Source organism: Oncorhynchus kisutch, linkage group LG9, assembly GCF_002021735.2.
Source record: "Oncorhynchus kisutch isolate 150728-3 linkage group LG9, Okis_V2, whole genome shotgun sequence".
NCBI classification, from domain to species: Eukaryota; Metazoa; Chordata; class Actinopteri; order Salmoniformes; family Salmonidae; genus Oncorhynchus; species Oncorhynchus kisutch.
The window spans coordinates 42874785-42895693 of NC_034182.2; the positions used below are offsets into that span (position 1 = coordinate 42874785).

The 20909-nt window shown below is 41.9% G+C and overlaps 1 protein-coding gene across 6 annotated transcripts in view; it reads right to left on the bottom strand.

The window, feature by feature from the left end:
* LOC109885277 (uncharacterized) overlaps positions 1-20566 on the bottom strand; it is a 73581-nt gene extending 53015 nt beyond the window's left edge. The window contains exons 1-9 of one of the 6 annotated variants that reach the window (XM_031832631.1): positions 20062-20566; positions 15016-17056; positions 11307-11368; positions 10984-11016; positions 10504-10809; positions 10255-10373; positions 7459-7724; positions 4855-4998; positions 3251-3408 (exon numbers count right to left, since the gene is read on the bottom strand). In XM_031832631.1, the coding sequence (XP_031688491.1) occupies positions 3251-3408; positions 4855-4998; positions 7459-7724; positions 10255-10373; positions 10504-10809; positions 10984-11016; positions 11307-11368; positions 15016-16776 (2849 nt within the window). In that variant the 5' untranslated portion in view covers positions 16777-17056; positions 20062-20566. Of the gene's footprint in view, positions 1-3250; positions 3409-4854; positions 4999-7458; positions 7725-10254; positions 10386-10503; positions 10810-10983; positions 11017-11306; positions 11369-15015; positions 17328-18492; positions 19663-19693; positions 19866-19885; positions 20001-20061 lie in introns of those variants that run through there. The other 5 variants (XM_031832626.1, XM_031832627.1, XM_031832630.1 and 2 more) reach the window with 5 other exon arrangements.
* Positions 20567-20909: the final 343 nt, after the last annotated feature.

Consider the following 20909-nt stretch of genomic DNA (forward strand, 5'->3'; position numbering starts at 1 on the left):
AGTTTTAACCATGCATAACATCAATATTAGGGTTGACTACTTTGAACATGCTTGCGCAGGGCACAGATTACATGAACAATATCTAGCCTAATACAAAATAATGCACAACCCTCATCTTTTGCATAGTGACATGGCTGTAAGTAGATACTAACAGGAATAGTTAAACAACAACAAAAATATATAGTAAAGAAAAAAAAAAACAGCGTTTAAGATATTTACAACAATAAATAGTATTATTGTTTCTCCTCACTGTTTGCTAGTAAACTTAGCTAGCTAGCTTGATATACAATACTGCTATTTACATCTGTTTGGAATCCTATCATTTTGTGCAATTGAAATGCATCCCCGGTCATAATCATAAACAATTATGTTACATAGCTAGCTAGTAAAATTAAGTTGCCGATGTTACACATTTGCTAACAAAGATACAAAACGCGAGGTTAAGTGCATAACATGTTAAGCAGGCGCCAGGTTAACTAGCTACCCAACTCCAGTCATGTGCTTATATCGCTTTAGTTGGCTGGTTGTAATGTTGTAGCTTTATCTACGACTAAAAAGAGAAGAGGTTTTACAATTCGAGATACAAAATAGCTCTGATTGAAAAACATGTTCTCTTTTTAGTCATGGATACCGGTAGTTATTTAGCTAACTTTGCTACCTAGCCAGCTAGCTAACCTACCTAGCTAAGTTAGCAAACAGAAACATAAATTACATTTCCCCCGCCCCCATGTTAGTAAGCAATACACAATATGGATTTCAGTAGATAAACTAAACATAGCTAGCTAGCTAGGTGGCTCGCAGGAAAAATAAACTTACTTATCTAGGCACCGTATTTGTCCTCTGCCTTCTTGGTGCCATCGGCTGTAGCTGAGCTTTTAACGTTAGCTAAATCCAACTCTTTGTTTCGAATCCTCTTCGCTATATTCCAGTTGAAAGGCACCATGTAGCTTATAGACCGTAATAAAATGCTCCAATGGTCGAATTTGTGTTGTTGAGCGACTCGTTTGAAGACATGACTGGTCAGTTCGTTCAGTTTGGCCCAAAAGGATCATATTGTTGGTGTCCACTTCCTTTTTTTTTTTTAAGCCCCCCTTGGGGGAGGGACGGGATTTTTTTTTTTAAAGCCCCCCTTGGGGGAGGGACGGGAGTTTTTTTAAAGCCCCCCTTGGGGGAGGGACGGGATTTTTTTTTTAAAGCCCCCCTTGGGGGAGGGACGGGATTTTTTTTTTTAAGCCCCCCTTGGGGGAGGGACGGGATTTTTTTTTAAAGCCCCCCTTGGGGGAGGGACGGGAGTTTTTTTTAAAGCCCCCCTTGGGGGAGGGACGGGAGTTTTTTTTTAAGCCCCCCTTGGGGGAGGGACGGGAGGTTTTTTTTAAGCCCCCCTTGGGGGAGGGACGGGAGTTTTTTTTTAAAGCCCCCCTTGGGGGAGGGACGGGAGTTTTTTTTAAGCCCCCCTTGGGGGAGGGACGGGAGTTTTTTTTTTAGCCCCCCTTGGGGGAGGGACGGGAGTTTTTTTTAAAGCCCCCCTTGGGGGAGGGACGGGAGCACAAAGATGTAGTCTTTCAGAGACTGGAAAATGTTTTGTATGCTTGTATATTTAGTAATGAATCCCCTGATAGAGCCTTTGGGCGGCTTTCAGCGATGTTCCTATTGAACAAGGACAACCGCACAAAAAACATATGATCCGTATCACATAAACCGTTTGCGAAATGACACAAAAGAAGGACTACATTTATGTTTAGTCTCACACACCCCCGTCAATACACAGGAAGCAGTCATTGGGTGTATCATACAGCGTCCGAAGCCCCGCCTTTCTCCAATTATGTATGTATTCTTTAACTTATATCATACTGTATATATATATATATATATATATATATATATACACACACACACTGAGTACACCAAACATTAGGAACACCTTCCTAATTAAGTTCGCCTTTCTCCTGGACAATTCTGTATGAAACACACCTCACTGTCCTAGAAATGCCTTGGGACACGATGAAAACAAGCCCAGATTCCCCCAGGTTGAAATTCCCCTTTAACTAATTATTTCATACTGATATATATATATATATATATATACACACACACACTGAGTACACCAAACATTAGGAACACCTTCCTAATTAAGTTCGCCTTTCTCCTGGACAATTCTGTATGAAACACACCTCACTGTCCTAGAAATGCCTTGGGACACGATGAAAACAAGCCCAGATTCCCCCAGGTTGAAATTCCCCTTTAACTAATTATTTCATACTGATATATATATATATATATATATATATATATATATATATATATATATAATGTGTGTGTGTGTATATATATACACACACACACATTGAGTATACCAAACATTAGGAACACCTTCCTAATTAAGTTGCAAACCCCCCCCCCCCCCCCACAGAGATGCCGGCACGTCAACTTGGTTGAATGTTCCTTGGATGGTGAACCATTCTTGGATACACACGTGAAAAACCCAGCATCGTTGCTGTTATTTGACACAAAGTATACTAGTGAACTAATTATATCACTGTGTATTCTACAGCTAACTATATCCTACTGTATATACTAGAGTTAACTAATTATAGCAAAATGTATATATATAGTTAAAGTGGCAATGTGTCATTTCAAAGTCTAAGAAAAGGTAGATCTGTTCTATGTGATCTATTTCTATGCTTCCCGCTCCTAAATTTAGTTTGAGACTTTTACTTTTGTACACCAGCTTCAAACCAGCTTCAAACCAGCTTCAAACCAGCTTCAAAAACAGGTGAAAATAATATTTCTGTTTATGGAAAATATACTCTCTACACTATAGTAGATTAATGTAGATGTTAATGACTCTCTACACTATACTAGATTAATGTAGATGTCAATGACTCTCTACACTATACTAGATTAATGTAGATGTTACAATGACTCTCTACACTATACTAGATTAATGTAGATGTTACAATGACTCTCTACACTATACTAGATTAATGTAGATGTTACAATGACTCTCTACACTATACTAGATTAATGTAGATGTTACAATGACTCTCTACACTATACTAGATTAATGTAGATGTTACAATGACTCTACACTATACTAGATTATTGTCACAAACTGAAATTAGACAAACTATTTCGAGCTTTAGCAACCAGGAAATGGTGGATGGATTTCTACATCGTGTAACTAACGAATATCATAATGTATATAGAGTTAACTAATTGAATAAAGAAACGAGCGGCTGATTTCTCTTACTTTTCATCGGTAGACTTGTTGGTTTGGTTCAGTTCCTTGGAGTCGTCCAGCAGAGCATCTTTCTCCGTTAGTACGGTGACGGTCTGGCCTTTGATGGTCAGGTTCTTACAGCTAGCCAGCTTCTTAGCATCCTCCTCCCTCTCAAACAACACAGATGCCTAGAGAGGGGGATGGAGGGAGGAGAGAGAGGGGGGGGTGGAGGGAGGAGAGAGAGGGGGGGATGGAGGGAGGAGAGAGAGAGGGGGGGGTGGAGGGAGCAGAGAGAGAGGGGGGGGTGGAGGGAGCAGAGAGAGAGGAGGGGAACAAGAGAGAGAGGGGGGATGGAGGGAGCAGAGAGAGAGGAGGGGAACAAGAGAGAGAGGGGGGATGGAGGGAGCAGAGAGAGAGGAGGGGAACAAGAGAGAGAGGGGGGATGGAGGGAGCAGAGAGAGGAGGGGAACAAGAGAGAGGGGGGGATGGAGGGAGCAGAGAGAGAGGGAGGAGGGGAACAAGAGAGAGAGGGGGGGATGGAGGGAGCAGAGAGAGAGGAGGGGAACAAGAGAGAGGGGGGGATGGAGGGAGCAGAGAGAGAGAGGGATGGAGGGAGCAGAGAGAGAGGGGGATGGAGGGAGCAGAGAGAGAGGGGGATGGAGGGAGCAGAGAGAGAGGGGGATGGAGGGAGCAGAGAGAGAGGGGGATGGAGGGAGCAGAGAGAGAGGGGGATGGAGGGAGCAGAGAGAGAGGGGGATGGAGGGAGCAGAGAGAGAGGGGGATGGAGGGAGCAGAGAGAGAGGGGGATGGAGGGAGCAGAGAGAGAGGGGGTGGAGGGAGCAGAGAGAGAGGGGGATGGAGGGAGCAGAGAGAGAGGGGGATGGAGGGAGCAGAGAGAGGGGGGGATGGAGGGAGCAGAGAGAGAGGGGGATGGAGGGAGCAGAGAGAGAGGGGGATGGAGGGAGCAGAGAGAGAGGGGGATGGAGGGAGCAGAGAGAGGGGGGGTGGAGGGAGCAGAGAGAGAGGGGGATGGAGGGAGCAGAGAGAGAGGGGGATGGAGGGAGCAGAGAGAGAGGGGGATGGAGGGAGCAGAGAGAGAGGGGGATGGAGGGAGCAGAGAGAAGGGGGGTGGAGGGAGCAGAGAGAAGGGGGGTGGAGGGAGCAGAGAGAGAGGGGGATGGAGGGAGCAGAGAGAGAGGGGGATGGAGAGAGCAGAGAGAGAGGGGGATGGAGGGAGCAGAGAGAGGGGGGGTGGAGGGAGCAGAGAGAGAGGGGGATGGAGGGAGCAGAGAGAGAGGGGGATGGAGGGAGCAGAGAGAGAGGGGGATGGAGGGAGGAGAGAGAGGGGGGGTGGAGGGAGCAGAGAGAGAGGGGGATGGAGGGAGGAGAGAGAGAGGGTTTAGTTTATTAGACCACTCGTTATTTTATTTTTTAAATACACCAAAACCAATATGAAGAGAAGCGGAGGAGGACGGAAGAGAGATGTATTTGTGGTTGATTAGTTGTGTCTTTGGACATGACGGAGAACATCAACGAAGGGAAAGACCAGTGTTTGTAAATACCTGGTTTATGGCCTTGAACTATAGGAACGATTGGGGTTCGGGGCACTCCGGACATCTGGTAAGATACAGTACCTGCTGTATGGGCTTGAGCTGAATGACGGTGTTGATCTTTCCGAAGGGTTCCACGGCCTTCACCACCTCATCATGGGCTGTGTGTTGGGGGATATTCTTCAGTCTTAACAGAGCGGAGGTCCCTGGTGCTCCCTTCTTCTTAGTCTAGAAAGAGAGAGACCAGACTGTTATTGGTAGTGAGCTGTGTATTAGAGGGGATATTCTTTAGTGTTGGTAGTGAGCTGGTTGTTCGAGCGGATATTCTTTAGTGTTGTTAGTGAGATGTGTGTTGGGGGGGATATTCTTTAGTGTTGTTAGTGAGATGTGTGTTGGGAGGGATATTCTTTAGTGTTGTTAGTGGGGATATTCTTTAGTGTTGTTAGTGGGGATATTCTTTAGTGTTGGTAGTGGGGATATTCTTTAGTGTTGGTAGTGGGGATATTCTTTAGTGTTGTTAGTGGGGATATTCTTTAGTGTTGTTAGTGGGGATATTCTTTAGTGTTGTTAGAGGGGATATTCTGTAGTGTTGGTAGTGGGGATATTCTTTAGTGTTGTTAGTGGGGATATTCTTTAGTGTTGTTAGAGGGGATATTCTGTAGTGTTGGTAGTGGGGATATTCTTTAGTGTCAAATGTCTGAAGAGTCACAATGACAGCTCAAAGAGACACATGTTATGTGTTATTTCATAGTTCTGACGTCTTCACTGTTATTCTACAATGCAGAAAATAGTAAAAATAAAGAAAAACCCTGGAATGTGTCCAAACCTTTCACTGGTACTGTGCGAGATAATAAATACACACACACACACACACATATATATATTTCAGATCCCCAGAGTTGTTCCACATTCTGTTAACTGGTCTAAAATGGATTAAAAAGGAAAGAAAACCCCCTAAATGACCCAAAACAGGTTTAGAATCATTTTTTTTATACAATTTGCAAAACAAACACATTTATTTTTCCATAAGTATTCAGACCTTTTGCTATGAGACTCAGGTGAAAATGAGATGAAAATGAGCTCAGGTGAATCCTGTTTCCATTGATCACCCTTGAGATGTTTCTATAACCTGATTGGAGTCCACCTGTGGTAAATTCAGTTGATTGGACATGATTTGGAAAGGCACACACCTGTCTATACAAGGTCCCACAGTTGACAGTGCATGTCAGAGCAGATACCAGCCTTGAGGTTGAAGGAATTGTCCGTAGAGCTCCGAGACAGGATTGTGTTGAGACACAGATCTGGGGAAGGGTACCAAAAATGTCTGTCCATCATTCTTAAATAGAAGAAGTTTGGAACCACCAAGGCTCTTCCTAGAGCTGGCCTCCCGGCCAAACTGAGCAATCGCGGGAGAATGGCCTTGGTCAGGGAGGTGAGCAAGCACCCGATGGTCCCTCTGACAGAGCTCCAGAGTTCCTCTGTGGAGATGGGAGAACCTTCCAGAAGGACAACCATCTCAGCAGCACTCCACCAATCAGAACTTTATGGTTGAGTGGTCAGATGGAAGCCACTCTTCAGTGAAAGGCACATGACAGCCCACTTGGAGTTTGCCAAAAGACACCTAAAGGACTCTCAGACCTTGAGAAACAAGATTCTCTGGTCTGATGAAACCAAGATTGGACTCTTTGGCCTGAATGCCAAGCGTCACATCTGGAAGAAAACTGGCACCACCCCTATGGTGAAGCATGGTGGTGGCAGCATCATGCTGTGGGGATGTTTTTCAGCAGCAGGGGCTAAGAGACTAGTCAGCATCGAGGGAAAGATGAACTGCGCAAAGTACAGAGAGATCCTTGATGAAAACCTGTTCCAGAGCGCTCAGGACCTCAGACTGGGGCGAAGGTTCACCTTCCAACAGGACAACAACCCTAAGCACACAGCCAAGACAACGCAGGAGTGGCTTCGGGACAATTCTGAATGTCCTTGAGTGGCCCAGCCAGAGCCTGGACTTGAACTCTTGAACTCGATCGAACATCTCTGGAGAGACCTGAAGATAGCCGTGCAGCGACGCTCCCCATCCAACCTGACAGAACTTGAGAGGTTCTGCAGAGAAGAATGGAAGAAACTCCCAAAATACAGGTGTGTCAAGCTTGTAGCATCATATCCAAGAAGACTCAAGGCTGTAATCATATACAAATTATAATATTAGTGATATATAGTGACTTCCACTATATGTCTGTTGTCATAATCATCTATATGAGCATTTAGCTGACCCAGTGGGCCAGCTAAACCCCCCCTACCAAGATGGTCCAGCCCAGTTCTGATGTCAAACACCATCCAGCGTAGTCAGACCAGTGACTAAAATGGGAAAAACTAGCGCCAGATTCAGGGGGACACACACACACACATGCTATGCCGAGGGACCGCAGCTGTGCCAAAACTACTCCGTACCCTAGTCAGGCCTTTATTATGGCGGCAGTTCAAATGGGGGTTAAAGTTGTTCGGAGACCGCCATTTTTTTAGGCACGGAGCCGCCGCCGTGATGCCAACGTTGACCGTTCAGTACTATGGGAGCGGCAATGACATCATCACGATGACATCATCACGATCGGCTGTCTGAAGGTCTTCACCTTGTGGAAGATCCCATCTTATCAGTCTTATTTATTTATTTAACACACACAAAAGCCATACCTTGGAAGGAGCTGAGCTGGACGATTTGAAGGATGATTTGGAGGGCGAGGAGGATTTCTTGTTTGATGTCCTCCCAGATCCGGTGCCTGCCTTGCCACCCTTGGACGTTCCCGTTTCAGTCTTCCGGGAGGAGGAGCGGCCTCCCTTGCCGGCACCTCCCTTGGCAGAAGTGACTCCTTTCTTTTTGGCGAGCTCGGCCAGGAGAGCAGGGGCCAGGGACTGCATCAGAACTTCTAGACTGGTGTTCTTAGTCAGGGAGAGGCCGGCTGGAATACAAAGAGATGGATCAAAGAGAGGCCGGCTGGAAGGAGAGGGGGAGAGAGGCCAGCTGGAAAGAGAGGGGGAGAGAGGCCGGCTGGAAGGAGAGGGGGAGAGAGGCCAGCTGGAAAGAGAGGGGGAGAGAGGCCGGCTGGAAGGAGAGGGGGAGAGAGGCCGGCTGGAAGGAGAGGGGGAGAGAGGCCGGCTGGAAGGAGAGGGGGAGAGAGGCCGGCTGGAAGGAGAGGGGGAGAGAGGCCGGCTGGAAGGAGAGGGGGAGAGAGGCCAGCTGGAAGGAGAGGGGGGCTGCAAGGAGAGGGGGGCTGGAAGGAGAGGCCGGCTGGAAGGAGAGGGGGAGAGAGGCCGGCTGGAAGGAGAGGGGGAGAGAGGCCGGCTGGAAGGAGAGGGGGAGAGAGGCCGGCTGGAAGGAGAGGGGGAGAGAGGCCGGCTGGAAGGAGAGGGGGAGAGAGGCCGGCTGGAAGGAGAGGGGGAGAGAGGCCGGCTGGAAGGAGAGGGGGAGAGAGGCCGGCTGGAAGGAGAGGGGGCTGGAAGGAGAGGGGGTGACATTGGGTCAGGGTGTGAGAGATAAGTAATGTACTGGTTCTCTTGACCAGAGTGTAGAAGAATGAATCAATGTGATTTCCTTGATTCTTCACATCCACTCGACTTACCTTCCATCTCAAAACTAATTGGAGGAGAAAAGCTGAAGTTCCTCCCCCCACTTTTGAAGGCGAGAGGAATCAAGGAAAGACCATTGAGATTCAACTGCACCTCTTCACACTGCATCATTAACCCTGGGCTATCCTTCAGGCTAAGACTGTCCCTGGGCTATCCTTCAGGCTAAGACTGTCCCTGGGCTATCCTTCAGGCTAAGACTGTCCCTGGGCTATCCTTCAGGCTAAGACTGTCCCTGGGCTATCCTTCAGGCTAAGACTGTCCCTGGGCTATCCTTCAGGCTAAGACTGTCCCTGGGCTATCCTTCAGGCTAAGACTGTCCCTGGGCTATCCTTCAGGCTAAGACTGTCCCTGGGCTATCCTTCAGGCTAAGACTGTCCCTGGGCTATCCTTCAGGCTAAGACTGTCCCTGGGCTATCCTTCAGGCTAAGACTGGCCCTGGGCTAACCTTCAGGCTAAGACTGGCCCTGGGCTAACCTTCAGGCTAAGACTGGCCCTGGGCTAAGGTCAGTGTTAACCCTGCTCCAGCTAGCCCTGGGCTAAGGTCAGTGTTAACCCTACTCCAGCTAGCCCTGGGCTAAGGTCAGTGTTAACCCTGGGCTATCCTTCAGGCTAAGACTCCTGGCAGCAGATCCACAAGGTCTGCCATGAGAGGTGACTGTATAGTTCCCTTAAGGAAAAGCACCTTTAGTAAATCTGCATTCTCTGTGAGAGCTTCCCATGTCTGGAATACACTGCCATCAGACACACATAACTGCACCACATATCACACTTTCACAAAATGCTTGAAGACATGGCTAAAGGTCAATCAGATTTGTGAACATGGTCCCTAGCTGTGTGTTGCCACTCCATGTTGTCTGTTGTCTGTAGCTTGTGAGGTGTGGAAACACTTTGTTGCTTTTATGAATTTTGTCTTGTTGCTTTTTGTCCTGTTGCTCTGTCTGTATGCTACGTCTTGCTTGTCCTATGTTGCTCTGTCTGTATGCTACGTCTTGCTTGTCCTATGTTGCCATGTCTTGCTTGTTCTATGTTGCTATTGTAATTGTTTTTAATAACCTGCCCAGGGACTGCGGTTGAAAAATTAGCCGGTTGGCTAAAACCGGCACTTTTACTGAAATGTTGATTAATGTGCACTGTCCCTGTAAAAATAAACTCAACTCAACTGGCCCTGGGCTAAGGTCAGTGTTAACCCTGGGCTAAGGTCAGTGTTAACCCTGGGCTAAGGTCCGTGTTAACCCTGGGCTAAGGTCAGTGTTAACCCTGGGCCAAGGTCAGTGTTAACCCTGGGCCAAGGTCAGTGTTAACCCTGGGCCAAGGTCCGTGTTAACCCTGGGCTAAGGTCCGTGTTAACCCTGGGCTAAGGTCCGTGTTAACCCTGGGCTAAGGTCCGTGTTAACCCTGGGCTAAGGTCCGTGTTAACCCTGGGCTAAGGTCCGTGTTAACCCTGGGCTAAGGTCCGTGTTAACCCTGGGCTAAGGTCCGTGTTAACCCTGGGCTAAGGTCCGTGTTAACCCTGGGCTAAGGTCCGTGTTAACCCTGGGCTAAGGTCCGTGTTAACCCTGGGCTAAGGTCCGTGTTAACCCTGGGCTAAGGTCCGTGTTAACCCTGGGCTAAGGTCCGTGTTAACCCTGGGCTAAGGTCCGTGTTAACCCTGGGCTAAGGTCCGTGTTAACCCTGGGCTAAGGTCAGTGTTAACCCTGGGCTAAGGTCAGTGTTAACCCTGGGCTAAGGTCAGTGTTAACCCTGGGCTAAGGTCAGTGTTAGGCCACTTTAGAATGTGTGAACACTCATTTAGCCCCGGGCTAAAAGCGGTCTCCTCACCGGGCTGTAAACAGGATAATTGTTCCCTCTCTCTCTCTCTCTTACCAGATGACTCCAGTAGTTTCTTGGCCAGTCTCTCAGCACTGCTAGACTTCTGCTGGCTGGTCTTCCCTCCTCCTGAAGGGCTCCTCTTCCTCGCCTCCCGACGCTCCCGTTCATAGCTCCTAGAACGCGACCTGGATGAATTAATTAACTTCAATTATTTTAATTCATTTTATTACACTTAAAAATAAAATGTTTTATCAACTATAAATTAAAAAGCAATACAGTCTATTGACTTTTCTGTCATCTTACCTCCTCCGGGATGAAGAAGTTGTCTGGGGCGAGCGGGAACGCCGACGTTCCCGATCCCGGTGCGAAGACGACGACGCCGGAGGGTCACGCTCCCGACGCGAACCAGGAGACCGGGAACGCCGTCTACCGGCGCTGTGTCTACGTTCCCGGGAGCGGGATCGTTCCCTGGATCGAGGTCGGCGAGCAGAGGAGGAAGTGGTGCGGTAGGAGGAGAGGCGAGGAGAAGGAGAACGGGACAGAGAACGGGAGTTGGTCTGGCGACGTTTGGAAGAACTCTGGTTGTTGTCATTTCTACTGGGAGCAGGGCTGGAGAGAGAGAGAAAAGGAGGGAGAGAGGAGAGGATGGAGAAAGAGAGGGAAGGAGAGAAGGGAACTAGGCCAGTAAGCACAGCCTGAAGAAGTTATTCTGGTTTAAAATGTAAGCTAAGAACTGAGTCAGCGATGACCTTCAGAGGGATCCCTTCTACTTTAGTTCCTCACCTTGATACAGTTTCCCCGTTCCAGTCAGGATACCTGGAAGAAGGAAAAAGGGGAGTAGTAATTAATGTACAACGTGACGACGATCGTTGGGATCATAGATATAAAGTCGCCTTTCTGCGATTCCCTCGCATCCTATTTCCCTCAACCTCCTTTCTCAGCTGTATTGGAGGAGAAGCTATCGAGTCCACTAGGACTTTCTCCTCCAATGGACTTAGAGGAGGAGATGAGGGGAGAGGACACGAGGAATTGAGGAAAATACTACATTTAGAAAGAGCCAGGCAGACATTATATTTAAAAAACAAAAGACCGGAGACATAACCCACAATTTCCTGAGCAGCCGGCAGTTGTCGATGTGGAGGCTGGTGTTTTGATGCGCAATCCAGTTCTGTTGGTCAAAACAGAGACGACAGTCAGTCTGAGTCAGTCTCCACCGCGTCGCCCTCAAACAAGTCCTTTCAATATCAGTTTGGTTTCCCACCTTGCAGCTAGTGCAAAAAGCCCAATTCCTCTGCTTTTACATAGCAGGAGTTAGTTAAAAATGCTATACTACACAAATAGCCTAGTTACACACGCTGCCTGTTCTACCAAGAACAACACTAGGTAGGTACGGCAAGAGTCTGTTGGGGGGGGGGGTCTGACGGGGAAAGCAGCATCTGGAATATTCTCTGTAGATTCTCTGGAACGGATTCTCTCGGCAGCCAACTTCTCTCCCCCCCCCCCCCAAAAAAAATAACAAAGTAACTAAATAAATTGTACGAAAAGTTAGTAGAGGAGTATGTGGTGAGAGTTACTGTCATTGGTTTACACCGTATCCAGGGGTTCGAGTGAGATATATAGAGATATATATAAATAGAGATAGAGATATATGGAGAGATATAGATAGATATAGAGATATAGAGAGATAGATATATATAGAGATAGATAGAGATATAGAGAGATAGATATATATAGAGATAGATAGAGATATAGAGAGATAGATATATATAGAGATATAGATATATAGAGATAGAGATATAGATATATATAGATATATAGAGATAGATAGAGATATAGATATATATAGATATATAGAGATAGATAGAGATATAGATATATATAGATATATAGAGATAGATAGAGATATAGATATATATAGATATATAGAGATAGATAGAGATATATATATATATAGATATATATATATATATATATATAGATATATATATATATATATATAGATAGAGATATAGAGAGATAGATATATAGATATAGATATATAGAGATAGATAGAGATATAGATATATAGAGATAGAGATATATGGAGAGATATAGATAGATAGAGAGATATAGAGATATAGATATATATATAGATAGAGATATAGAGAGATAGATACATGTGGCATAGTTAGCTAAATCATTCATTCATTGACCATGGTAAAGGCCTATTGATAGAACAATGGTAACGGTTTATACAGAGTCAAAAAAATCAAAGTCATCGAAAGTCACACATTAAACCCAATGGCTTATAAAGTCAACAAGGCATTTATATACAAATACAATATTATTATTATTATATACAAATACAATATTTCAAGAGGTTTGGAAAAAAAGATCTATAAAAAAAGAAAGAAATCTCATGACATACAGTATTAAATAATTTATATATAATAAATATATATAATAAATATAATATAATAAATATAATATAATAAATATATATAATAAATATAATAAATATATATATAATATATATAATAATATATATAATAAATATAATATAATAATATAATATAATAAATTATATAATAAATATAATATAATAAATATAATATAATAAATATAATAAATATATATAATAAATATATATAATAAATATAATAAATATATATAATAAATATATATAATAAATATAATATAATAAATATAATATAATAAATATAATATAATAAATATAATAAATATATATAATAAATATATATAATAAATATATATAATAAATATAATAAATATAATATAATATAATAAATATAATAAATATAATAAATATAATATAATAAATATAATAAATATATATAATAAATATATATAATAATATATATAATAAATATAATAAATATATATAATAATATATATAATAAATATATAATAATATAATAAATATAATATAATAAATATAATAAATATATATAATAAATATATATAATAAATATAATAATATATATAATAAATAATATAATAAATATATATAATAATATATATAATAAATATAATAAATATAATATAATAAATATAATAAATATATATAATAATATATATAATAATATATATAATAAATATAATAATATAATATAATAAATATATATAATAAATATAATAAATATAATATAATAAATATATATAATAATATAATATAAATATATATAATAAATATATATAATAAATATATATAATAAATATAATATAATAAATATAATATAATAATATAATATAATAAATATATATAATAATATAATATAATAAATATATATAATAAATATATAATAAATATATATAATAAATATATATAATAAATATAATAAATATAATATAATAAATATATATAATAAATATAATATAATAATATAATATAATAAATATATATAATAAATATAATATAATAAATATAATATAATAAATATAATATAATAAATATATATAATAAATATAATAAATATAAATAATAATATATATAATAAATATATATAATAAATATATATAATAAATATATATAATAAATATAATATAATAAATATAATATAATAAATATAATATAATAAATATATATAATAAATATAATAAATATATATAATAAATATAATATAATAAATATAATATAATAAATATAATATAATAAATATATATAATAAATATAATAAATATATATAATAAATATAATATAATAAATATAATATAATAAATATAATATAATAAATATATATAATAAATATAATATAATAAATATAATATAATAAATATATATAATAAATATAATAAATATAATAAATATATATAATAATATAATATAATAAATATAATATAATAAATATATATAATAATATAATATAATAAATATAATATAATAAATATATATAATAAATATAATAAATATAATATAATAAATATAATATAATAAATATAATATAATAAATATATATAATAAATATAATATAATAATATAATATAATAAATATAATAAATATAATAAATATAATAAATATATATAATAAATATAATATAATAAATATAATATAATAAATATAATATAATAAATATATATAATAAATATAATAAATATAATAAATATATATAATAAATATAATAAATATAATAAATATATATAATAAATATAATATAATAAATATAATATAATAAATATAATAAATATAATATAATAAATATATATAATAAATATAATGTTGAATGCTGTCCAGGATTTAATGTTTACATATTCCTCAAGCAATTTGCCAATATTTTACTCTAAAAAGCATTTTCACATTATTTCCATTTGTTTTAGTACATCTCAACTCACCGTGCATTGTGGGGGGGGGGGGGGGGGTCAACGAGTGGTAATCGCTTCATAGCTAGACTTAAGTTTTTGAATTAACAAAATGGAAACACATTCAACAAGAGAAGTCTTGAGATACAACTAGAGGTTCAAAGATACACAAACCCAAAAGTCAGTACGAAGGGGTTTAAGACCTGGGTTCACATACTATTTATTCCAAATCATTTATATTGGCTTGATTAAACTTGATTAAATGAAGGCAGGCTGGAGCAGGGCTGTCATTGGAGGGCCAAAACACCCGTTTAATTATCTGGGACTGATTCAGACCCGGGATACCAGGTAGAAGCAAAAACAAATGTTGTGTTTCAGGCCTTCGAGGACCAGAATTGAACAGCCCCTTGGGCTAGAGAAAAAAACTCAACGTATTTGAAATGGTATCTCAACCCAGGTCTGGTCAAGACAGGTTATAGTATGACGAAAACTCAGGTTATAGTATGACGAAAACTCACCTTTAGCTGGGCACATTCTACGTTACAGAGAGAACAGGTATGAGGAAAGATTCTGGGAGAAGCTGCGGAGTAATCGCTCATCGTGGTCGGGGCCGGCAACCTCGTCGGTACCATCAACGTTGGGGGTGGGATGTTGATCTGCTGGAACGTCGACGGAGGTGGACCCATCAGGGGAGGCGGACCCACCAGGGGAGGCGGACCTATCCGGGGAGGTGGACCCATCTGGGGAGGCGGACCCACCAGGGGAGGCGGACCTATCCGGGGAGGTGGACCTATCCGGGGAGGCGGACCCATCTGAGGAGGCGGACAAGTCACCGGAACGTGACCGGGAGGGGGAACCGCCGGATTCATGACGGGGAATAGGGGAGGCCACATGAGGGGTGGCGTGGGAGGAGGAATCCCCACTGGGATACCTCCGATCTTGAGTCTTGCATCTCCTCCAACTCCACCACTAAGAACCACCAGGTCGGACCGAGGCTGAACCTGGCCTCGAGCAGTGCCTCGATTCTGAGATGAGAGGAGTCGGTCGAGTCCTTGGTCTCCGCCGTGGACAGGGATGTTCATAGGTTTGGGTGCTGCTTTAGATAAGTCGTGGCTTTTGAGGGTCTTTTGGGTCAGGCTGGAAGGCGGAGGAAGACCGATACGAGAGTCGTTGTCATTCTTGGGGAGAGAGATAGAACTCTGGACTGCAGCGCTGCAAATCTGCTGTTGCTCGGAAAGGACTGAGGTCATGGGTCTTCCAACACTGCCATACGGTGTCCCGGTGTGCCCGCTTGGAGAGTCCCTGACAGAGTATTTCAACGACTCTTTCGGGAGCGGATCTTGTCCGCCGTAACTATTGGATCGAACATGGTCATAACTGTCGTATTTAGAAGCATCAATATTTCCATAATCGATAACATTGCTCTGTCCGAAGTGGTCCGACCCCGGGCTGGGTCTGTTGTCATGCCGATGGTCCACATCAATGTTTCTATTGGCCTTACGGATGCAGATGTCTCTGAGGATGAAGGGCAGGTTGTCTGGGGTCAGCTGATCGTCTGGATAGTGGCTCAGGAGCTCCAAGTCCTCGTTGGACAAGCCAAAACTCGCCAGGATGTTGCTGGCGGACTCTGGTGTGTACCGGGCTGGAGGATCGGTGCCAGACGAGGCGGAGACACTCAGGGGCGCCTCAGAACCCATTGAGGTGGGTCCCGGCTCTCCCGCACCACCAAACCCAGAGGTTTGGCTTTGGTACATCTGGGAGGTGGAAGGGGACGACTGAGGGAGGGGGGAGGAGAAGAGTTTAGAGGAAGCAGACTGGGTCAGGTGGCCAGACCAGGAGGCCATGGAGCTCTGCTGGTCGATGCAGGACCGGCCAGAGGTGTAGCTACCCATCCCTACCCTAGACGAAAGCTCATCCCCGGGGTTGCGATTCAGGCGAAGATTCATTTGGGTCTGCTGGTTCTGTTTCTGTTGCACCATCTGGCTGAGCAGTCTCACGTCCTCTCTGGCCCAGCGGATGTGGTGGTCTATCTCCAACTCCGGGGTCATCCCGGTTGATCTCTGCCCCAGGTTGTACCCCATCGAGGACATCATGCCCCCCTGGCTGGAAAAACCAGAGGAACCACCAGCAGAGACAGGGCCCAGACCCAGGCGTGAGGCCAACAGAGGGTCCATCCCGGACTGGGCTTGTGTGAGTCCATACCGTCCCATCTGAGCTGGTGTTCTCTGGGCTTGTGAAGAGTACTGACCCCCTGACGGATTATATAGGGGATGGTACATGTTATTGGTGGTGGATACCGCTTTCAAGAGGTTGAGGAAGAGGGCAAGAGGAGGATGGGGGTGAGGGGAGGGTAGTGGATGGTTGGCGCAGGTAACGGCGTTGGCGATGTTTCCCGCGGCAACGAGCTGATTGATGGTGAGCTGTGCTTTGAGCTGGGCCAGAAGCAGGGAGGCGTGGCATAAGAGGCGCTGCGGGGGCGGGATTCCAACTCCCAGCCCTCCAATCAGACTCAGCGGGCTGGAAAGGGGAGCAGCACAACGCTCCAATAGCAACGCAAAGCTGAAAGAGTTGGAGAGGAGAAAGACACAGAGAGGAGGATTATTGGTTGGTCTTCTCTCTGGCTCGTCCTGTGACAGGGCTATAGACAGTAGAAATCAAACTGGAAAACAAGACTGGCTTTTTGGGATTGATCAGTTTTCCATTTTGTTTCACACAAGCACTTTCAAAATCAGTTCCGATCCAGGTCAAACTGTTCTAGCACAACTTCTAGAACATCGGGCTTCTGTTGGTTAGGTCTAGACAGAGCAGAGGATTTGTTCATGTGTCTTCACTGGAGAAAACAAAAACCAGCAAGCAAACAGGGAACAGACAGGAAGGGGGGGGGGGGGAAATAGGTGGTCATTGTAAAAACGTACAAACTTAACACACAGTTTTAGTGAAATTTGAAAGAAGGTGAACATCTTTCTAACAAAGATTAGACATTAACAACAACTGATATTGATACTTCATATCATGTACAACAAAATATAATTTACTATAATAGTGACATTGACCAAACAGGAAAGGATAAACAAATAAAAACAGTCAATTCAGAAAGTCAAAACAGGGCTTGTATCAAATACTACTGTAGCAACAGTTGTGGATCAGATTCAGCTAAAGTAACAGTTGTGGATCAGATTCAGCTAAAGTAACAGTTGTGGATCAGAATCAGCTAAAGTAACAGTTGTGGATCAGATTTAGCTAAAGTAACAGTTGTGGATCAGATTCAGCTAAAGTAAAAGTTGTGGATCAGATTTAGCTAAAGTAACAGTTGTGGATCAGATTCAGCTAAAGTAAAAGTTGTGGATCAGATTCAGCTAAAGTAACAGTTGTGGATCAGATTTAGCTAAAGTAACAGTTGTGAATCAGATTTAGCTAAAGTAACAGTTGTGGATCAGATTTAGCTAAAGTAACAGTTGTGGATCAGATTCAGCTAAAGTAACAGTTGTGAATCAGATTTAGCTAAAGTAACAGTTGTGGATCAGATTCAGCTAAAGTAACAGTTGTGAATCAGATTTAGCTGAATCAGATTTAGCTAAAGTAACAGTTGTGGATCAGATTCAGCTAAAGTGTCAGTTGTGAATCAGATTTAGCTGAAGTATATATAAAGTATATATAAATACAATATATAAATACATTTTACTATGTTAATACAAGATTCTACAATGTTGCAGTGGAACGAAGCCTATAATATTGATAAAAAAGCAACATCTATTAGCGAGAAACATTGTATTTATTATTATTAAGCCCAATGCTGGACGAACGGGGCCTAACTTTACTCCTTATAGTTCAAGGACCTTACATGTTCTGTTTAAAGGTTAATTGGCTCTAGAAGCCAAAACGAGACAAATAATCCATCTAAACAATAAATAGAATTATCAAAATTGCCGATACGATTCTAGAAACATAAATCTCACATCAAAATAATTTAACAAATACAATAATAATGATTTAACCTGTTTCATCACAGTTGTAGACAGCAACAACACATTTACACACGTGTTTTCAGACGGCCTTCGGTCTGTTTTCCGTAAACATGACCTTGTGGGTTACCCTAAATCTAAATAAACAGGGTAGTTTATTAATTTAACCTTTAGGTTTTTAGAAGAATACACCGCGAACACAAGTTACTACAGAACACTGAATTTGACATACGCTGGCGAACACACCGACAGCGACATCGCATTTTTGGTATCACCAGAATTACATTTGTTTCCAACGTAACGTCGCGTTCGCCTTGCAGCGTTGCGTTTCTGAGGCAGTTGCGTTTCTGTGTGGTACGTTGGAAATATCGAACGCGGCCGAACGTATGCTGTAGAACGGAAATAGTAGCAGAAGGCGACTATATCACAACCAGATGATGGCGCGCAAGCAGTGTGAGTGCAATAATTGAATAATATAGATTTCTACATTGACTTTGCAACGCTTGCACACACAAAGCTAGCGATGTAGTCAGTCCGTTAGGTATGTCATTTCAAAAATAAGGGGCGGATCCTTAAGAGGTTTTAAAGCAACCGTGTGCACAAGGTGTCATGGTACACCAGAGGTACATTCACTTCCAATGGAACTCAGCAGCATTGCATTGCAGAGGCAGTTGCGGTGCGTTCGTTGGATTTATCCATAGCGTAGACTTAAAGAAACATTAGAAAAGGGTGAATATTGAATTTCTGCTGCACACATATCCACAAAACATTTTGGATTGTATAATGAAAAAAGTGACTGCAGAATGTATTACGCAGTCAGATCAAGGCGTAACGTTCAGACTAAGTGTTGGGGCTCTTAAAACGTCCCCTTACAGAACAATCGTTTGAAAAAATAAGCAGGCTACAGCTACAATAACGTTTGTTGGAGATTTGATCTAAAACAACAAATCGAATCAAATTCAAAAGAAATATAACAAACTGGACATAAAAGTCGTATCTTTTAAAAACGCCATATGCTTCTTGGGGGAAAACAGAGCGGATGGCCGTGTCCTCAACTGGCTGAAAATCATTAGTCATCAGCTGGCGGCGAGACAACCAGCTAACCAACTAGCTAGTGGTACAACTTGCAAAATGCCTTTCACAACAAATTCAGAATCGATAGCCATGCAAATTCACAAATAAGAAAAACTCTGCCAATGTGTAAAACTTCACTAACATAAATGAAGTAACTCACGGTAGTAGTGTTATGCGTTTCACAGGCTAACAAACAGTTAGCCGATTAGCATTGCTAGCCAAACAATCATGTGCACGTGCTACATCCAAAGATATTGGGCCCTTCACCAAATATGTAATGTATTATACAGATTTTCACAGGAAAAACCACAACATTGGTTGTTGACTAGGCTGTGAAGGTTTAACTAGTTACTTGGCTTTGCTGCTTCAACTTTCCGCAAACAATCAGCCCGCCATGTTGGATTTCCTGTTTCGCAGAGGCCAAACCGACAGTTTCTACTTCCAGACGGACGGTGTTGTCCGTTTTAAAATCAAAGATATGAACAACAAAATCTCCTCTGTCATCTAAAATATGTTTTTGTGACATACCTTTCCTTTTTTATTTTTTCGGTTGTTTTCTATGTAGATATCTCGTAGTTTACTGAATTTCTCTCTTTTCAGGCGGCTCCGGACGCTTGACCAAAGATTTTTTTTTTTATAACATAAACCAAGATAGACCACAGCCTGTCGTTTCCAAACGAGTCATAGTGGGCGGAGCCAAGCATAAACTAGCGAGATCCTATTGGCGTGTTCTAAGCAGAAGTTTGCTTATTTCCGTTGGAGAACGCTTACTATGAGCTGCGCATGTGCAATAACTCGATTCCCATTTTCACTCCTAAACAACGCACTTTTTTTTTTTACACCTTTGGCAAAAGGCAGTGTCTACAAAACTTAGTCCACTCTGTTCGTAACATATTCTAGTTTTGGTTGACAGAAAACTGTATTGAGATTAAATGTTTAATCGATTAGAAAATTAGCCAAATGTCAACCAAAATCCATCACGTTCCACCTCCCACTCCCGGCCACTTGGCTTCCTCTCACTACCATATGTTCTCTCTGTAGTAAAACTAAGTAAATCCGATGTGCTCTTTTGTTTATTTCACTTCTCCCACAACACACAGACCCGACCAAATGAAAACAGAGCTGTAGATAGAAATGCATTGCATGAAAAACATTTCACCAGATGGGGGAACTCTAGCCCTACAGCATAACATTCACAGTTAAGCAACTGACCAAGTTATAAATTATGTGTTAGCTCCTCAAGCTAATGTTATAGGCTTGAGCTCATAGGGCTGACACTGTTTTAATGCATGCAGGAGGGACCCAGGTTCAAATAAGCACCACGGTTGAGTATTCTACGGAGATGTGAATAGAGATGTGGCAGGAGGAGAAGGATG